Consider the following 6000-nt stretch of genomic DNA (forward strand, 5'->3'; position numbering starts at 1 on the left):
CACCATATTTCCAACCAATCAACTCCCATCCAAATCTCCAAGTCCAACACCATTAATTTCTCAGAGTAGCAGAGAAAACTGGCTTCATTGGTTGCTTCTAGTGCATTCCTTTGGAGTACTTTAACTTGTAGAATGCTTCCTTGAAATTATTACTTTATGACTACTTCCCATCCTTAGCTTTTCAATTTAGAGACTTTGCTAACATCTGAAATACCAAATCAAGGCAGTGAAGCATGAAGCAAGACACCGAGCATGAACTGTGGCCTCAGGTAATATTTCAGCCTTAAGTAACTTCAGAGAAATGGAAAAATGAAGGTTTAAGCACTTTAAAATTTTATGGTTTCAAGTCAAGAAAGTTACAAGGTGTAGCTAAGTACTTAGCTAGTTGAAATTACCTCTGAGCATTAACCAATTATTTTAGTAACATATGAATGCCCATTGCATGGCTTAAAAGGAAGAAAAAAATACCCAAGGAAACATGGAATACTCTTCCTAACTTTAATTCCCATAAAACTGTCATAAAAATAAAAACAAGCAAGGGGGAGAGGAATAATTAGACAATTTTCCTGTTGTTTCAAGTGCTTCCTGTACATCTATCATACTCTCCCATTCATAGGGACCAAGTAAGCTAAGGTGTTTCACAGATTATGCTGGCTAGAGTACCTTGTAATGATTTTTGCCTGCCTAATGCCTCTTGCAACAGGAAGACCAAACACTGGTTTTAATACTGTATCTACATTCAACAGTCTTAGTTTGACAAGTGGCTTTCCTGCTTATAGATCTGGTTCAAAGAAGTTGCTGCTATCCAGGTTAATCAACTTTGTCTACTCCTGAAATAAAACACCAGTCAAGAAAAAATGTTTGGACTTTCAAAGGAGCTTAAGAGAATTAGACTCCCAAATCCTATTAGGTTTCAATGCAGCTGGAAACCTAACTCTTCAAAAAAGAATTTAAAAAAATATTAAAAAATTGAAGCCGAGAAGTACAGAGAGGCAGAAACCCTGCAGTTTCATGAAAACATGAAGAATAGGGGGAAAAAAAGATCAGCCTGAATTATCCCTATGAAGTAACTGCTTTGTTCTAAAACTCATTTTTTCCTGACTTTTCCATATTCATTTTACAGTAATTAATTTTGTATCTCATGTTCATTTATTAAATGGAATTAGGCAAAGAAACACACTGAATTTTCAGCAAAAAAGTTCTTAAAGATTGGTTAAGCATTACAGATCTGAAAAACAAGTCATCTATTTATCACTTACTAAATATATGAAATAAATTACTCAAAATTTTAACTTCAAAATTTAAAATGTTTATAGGTTATTTGTACATGTATGGAAGAAAGAGAGGCTATCATACAACTAAATATAAATTAAATTTTTTTTATGTTACATGTGGTTTTAGCTAATTGTTTTATCTGCAGTCTTTTGTTATCAAAAAAACAAGAACACACCTCTATCAAACAGAAGCATCCTAAAATCTTCACGGTAACTGTATGAAGCCACCTGCCTTATCTGTGCAATTGTTTATGACATTTGCACTTCATCATTCAAACTGACTCAACACTCTGTTACAAGTATGTCTTTTAACAGACAAATTAATCTGGGTATCACATAACATACTTTGCACTATTCAGTTCCTCTCTATGAGGAAATAAATATCCCCTGACTTTGTATTCAACACTATTGTTTTAATTTCTGCCTTTTCCATACAGGCAGGCAAAACAAGGATTTTTTTGATCTTTGTGTTTTAGAGAAACAATTCTTATGACTTGAACCCTGCACTGACTGAGCTTCCCAAATAACATTTTGAAGAATTGCTGTAAATCTAAGGAAATCAGAGGCTCCCAAGTTGTTCTTTTCACAATGATCCTTACAGTTTAGAGTTTATTTTCTGTTTCATTTTTTTGCTATAAATTCCACACATGCCTTAGCTTACTAATTAACCACTAGAGAAAAGGAGCGTGCCTGCAGTTCCCTGTACTAGAAGGGCCTGAACTTACTAATGAAGTGTCCCAATTACATTTCAGTCTAAGTCTTTTTCCTCACTATTTTCATACACTCGGGCAAACAAACAAAACCAAGTCTTTTGAATTATGCTATTAACCGTCACTGAGGAATCTGAAAGCTGGGAGCAAACAATGCCAGCAGAAGTAAGCTAAGACTAAGACTTCGTTCATATTTAAAATTTCATTTGCTCTCATGAAGCAGAGCTTTCCCTTTCACATGAAGTCAGATTACAAGGCACATGAAAGCAGATGCACTCTTTGCCACAGACAAAGTATGCACGAGATCTGTCATGCCTGACTTTTACAATTCAGTTACAGCAGAGAGCTGTTCAAGTTTAACTTAGCAATGCCTCTGACAGCCAACGGTTTGCTGATATATTTGCTCTTAAAACACTGAACACTTTCCTCTCTCCTTCTTCCAGCATGCCAGTATCTTCCATTTTATCAGTCCTGTAGACTAGGGGTCACGCTTGATTTCTTTCTTTCTTTCTTTCACTTCCCCTGTCTTTATTAAGTCCATGAACAAGTCCTGTCATCTCCCACAAAGAGTCAAAAAATCCCTTTCTTCCTGTTTTGCCAGCTTAGGTTTATCTCTAATAATTTTCCACTCAACCTAGCAGAATTATTTCTTATCAGATCCTTTTGCATCAGACATGCAGATACTAAATAACCTCTCATTTTACTTATGCAGGCAATATTTCTGACCCTTCAATTACACCTATTGGGCAGTGCCATTCACTCCAAACCACCTCAGTACTTTCCTACCAATGCTTTGACAGAGTCCAACTCATAGTGTCTTTCTTAGAAACTTTCTTAAAGTCTTAACTAAGACTAATTTATGTCTGTTTGGGGGTTGGGCGTTTTTGGGGGTGGTTTTTTGGAGGGGCTTTGTTTTGTTAGGGTTTTTTGGGTTTTTTTGGGTTTTTGTTTTGGCTTTTTTTTTTTTTTTTTTTTGTTGTTGGTTTTCTTTCTAAATACCAGGGTATGGTACAGACAGCAAAGTCACACTAGGATGTCTGTGGCATTCACCTGAGGCCAGAAAACAGAACAAAACACCTTCACGGGTCCTATGTCCTCCTGCAGAGACAGCCAAAACAATATAGGATGGTCAGTGTAATATTGGGAAACTAGTTTTCTCCTTTTCTCCTTGCTTCCACCCTTTCCATGTTGTATCTACACTTGCCGAAGAAATTTAACCTTTAGACTGAAGAGCTCAAAACTCCAACCTTCACCTTCTACTTCCTCTATAAATTAGCAAGAAAAAAACACAACTGAGTTTTAAGCATCTGTCAAGCAAGTTTTCAAGTTTCAGCCATTTGCCTTTAACACACTTCTGAGCTCCCATTTGAAGCAAGCGCACATCTAAAAATTTTAGTGTTGGTCAGACTCAGATAATAAATAATTACTGGTTTATTTCAAAACCAATTAATAGAAATCTCTGCACAAATTTAAGGCTAGTGACACAGCCAAGGAACTTGCCTGCCTGACAGGAGATTAAGCAAAAGGTTGCAAGCATCTTTAACACTATGTCTCTGGACTAGATACAACAGGCCTCTCACATTATACTTTTTTTAAAGTGTTGCATGCAGATCAATAGTCTCCTTGAAAATTCTCTCACCCTAAGACTGATGCCTACCAGATTACCAAATATTTTTCATTTATCTAAATGACAATTTTCTATCTGTTGTGTTAGGCAATTTCTTCTTCTACAAAGAGAACCTGTAACAAAAACAAGCTCCTGCCAGAGGATGGTAACACAGTGCATTAGATCCATCTAAATCACTAAGGTACAGGCCAACTGCTAAGGACAGATAAATGTGTCATCTTGCAAAACATCTGGTGGCAAAACACCTCAGTATCCCTTCAGGTATGAAGGGTTTTCAACAGTCTAGGACAGATTAAACCTTTCCATTCTCTCCTATAGGAAGATGGGGGTGGTACCAAGCAGAATCCAAAAAACCTTTAGAATTTCAAAGGCTGCAGAAAAGCTACATAAACAGTCATATAATACACTGCAAGGGCAGGGACAGCACTCACAGAATACACTGGGACACCAGACTTCCCCACTTCTGCTATGACATCTCTCGCTGTCAAAGGAGAAGGCTGAAAACAAAGGGCATACAGAGTCACTAGCATGAAAATAAACTGCTCAAATGTGTGTTGGTGGCAGGAATGCATAGAGGTGGATTTAGAGGTACAAGGGGAATTAGAGGGAATGGAAGGCCAGCTCACGTGTAGTATCACGGCCACACAGATCTCAATCACAGGAGAATTTTTCTTGCACACTTTACACTGAAGCATGATATAAGACACAGCAATACTACCACGTAGCTCTTCTCTTTCATGTAAAACATAATATGACAAACAGCATTTAGACCTCAGAAGAGACACTAAGGATCACTTAAAAACACACCACATAGTTGAAATATTAACAGGATTTACATATGCAGACTGAAAGAGCAGGATATTGTGTTAAAATCCCCTACACTTCAGGCCGATTTAAATATTTCAGTTTCACTGGGATTTAGGCAAGAAACCTGAAGAAATTGACCAGCAACGCTTTCATTGCTAAACAGACGTGTACGATTTTGACATTTGTAGTTTGCAGTACAGACTACAAATGAACGAGTAATGTCGACATTCCTAAAGCACTTCAAAAACCCCACAGAAACGCAATTCCACTGTAGCCCTGCATTGGTTTCTCTGTAACTCAGCGACGAAAAGTGTCGCGGGGAAGGCGTCCGAGCAGGGCAGCTACGTTTTCTGTCCCGTATCCAGGCGCTGGAGGCGGATCCCGGCCGTGGACTCCCCCGCGCGCGGCTCCAGCCCTTCGGGCCGGCTGCGCTGCAGGACACCGGCGGCTGCTGCCGTTGAAGGGGCCCGCCCGCCACTCTTATCGCCCGAGGGGCTGCAGGGCGTGCGTGGCGCAGATACACCGCGGAGCCAGGGAGCGCGCCTTCATCCCCTTGCCCCACCGGCGGGCCGAGCACCGTCACAGAAGCTGCTCCGGGACCCCCGGGCTTGGGCCGCCTCCGGGGCCCGCCTGCGCCGCTCGGCGGGGGAGGAGCCGCTGCTGAGCCAGTTCGTTCCCCGCCGCCCGGGCAGCGCGGAAACGGGGAGGCGGCGCGGCCGCCTGCGCCTCAAGTTGGCGGAGCGCCGGCGGGGGACGGGCAGACCCTTCCCGCCCACGAGGAACGCGCACACTCACCCGCCGAGCCTCCGGCGACGACTTGGTGAGAGGCCTCCTGCAGAAAGCCCCGGGGCTGCCGAGCCATCCTTACCCGCGCCGCGGCGGCGACGAGAGGGAGCTGGCGCCTGGAGAGCGGCTGCGAGCCGGGGCCGAGTCCGCGCTGGGCGGCTGGGGAAGCGCCTGAGGGGCCGCGGTTATCTGCGGGCGGGAGGGGGAGCCGCGAACGCCGGGGGCGGGGGCGCCGGGCTGCGCGGCCCCGCGGCGGCCTTTGGCAGCCGGCCCCGGGCAGAGGGCGGCCCCGGGCACGGCTCGCAGCTGCGGCAGCCTCTGTCTCTCAGAGCAGAGCCGGGACGGCCGGCGCTGCGATCGCCCGGGCTGGGGCGGGGGACGGCAGCCGATCGCCTGCTCAGGCTCGGGCCGTGCACTCCCGCCTCGGGGCTGGTGCCATACAGCGCGCATCCTGCTTCCCCACCGCTGCTGGGACCCAGCTAGCACCCGCACATCCTCTGCTCATCAACTTCTAGGAAGGATCGGTGGTGCTGCTGGGCTCACAGACTGTCTTTTTGAAATCTACTGTCCTTTTAAAACCTTTAGTCTAAAGGTTGGTTCCATCTCTTCGATGTTCGACGAGTATTTTGTCACTTGGAGAGTAACTATTACATGTGTTACAGGGACCTGTGGGCCCATCTTAGTAAACAAAACGGTGACAGGGCACGGGGTGGAAGGGGTCGGACATAGCACCATTGCGGACAGCCCCCAGCACTGCTTTCGGCAAGGCCAATTTCTGCTTTCCAGAAGATGTCCG

General features: G+C 44.1%; 1 protein-coding gene across 3 annotated transcripts in view; it reads right to left on the bottom strand.

The window, feature by feature from the left end:
• The window catches only part of SLC25A21 (solute carrier family 25 member 21), a 236764-nt gene extending 231362 nt beyond the window's left edge, over positions 1–5402 (bottom strand). Inside the window, exons 1-2 of one of the 3 annotated variants that reach the window (XM_041401079.1) lie at positions 5214–5402; positions 4043–4108 (exon numbers count right to left, since the gene is read on the bottom strand). In XM_041401079.1, the coding sequence (XP_041257013.1) occupies positions 4043–4108; positions 5214–5280 (133 nt within the window). In that variant the 5' untranslated portion in view covers positions 5281–5402. Of the gene's footprint in view, positions 1–4042; positions 4109–5213 lie in introns of those variants that run through there. The other 2 variants (XM_041401086.1, XM_041401095.1) reach the window with 2 other exon arrangements.
• Positions 5403–6000: the final 598 nt, after the last annotated feature.

The sequence above is a fragment of the Onychostruthus taczanowskii genome, unplaced genomic scaffold (genome assembly GCF_017590055.1).
Source record: "Onychostruthus taczanowskii isolate IOZ18803 unplaced genomic scaffold, ASM1759005v1 scaffold1, whole genome shotgun sequence".
NCBI classification, from domain to species: domain Eukaryota; kingdom Metazoa; phylum Chordata; class Aves; order Passeriformes; family Passeridae; genus Onychostruthus; species Onychostruthus taczanowskii.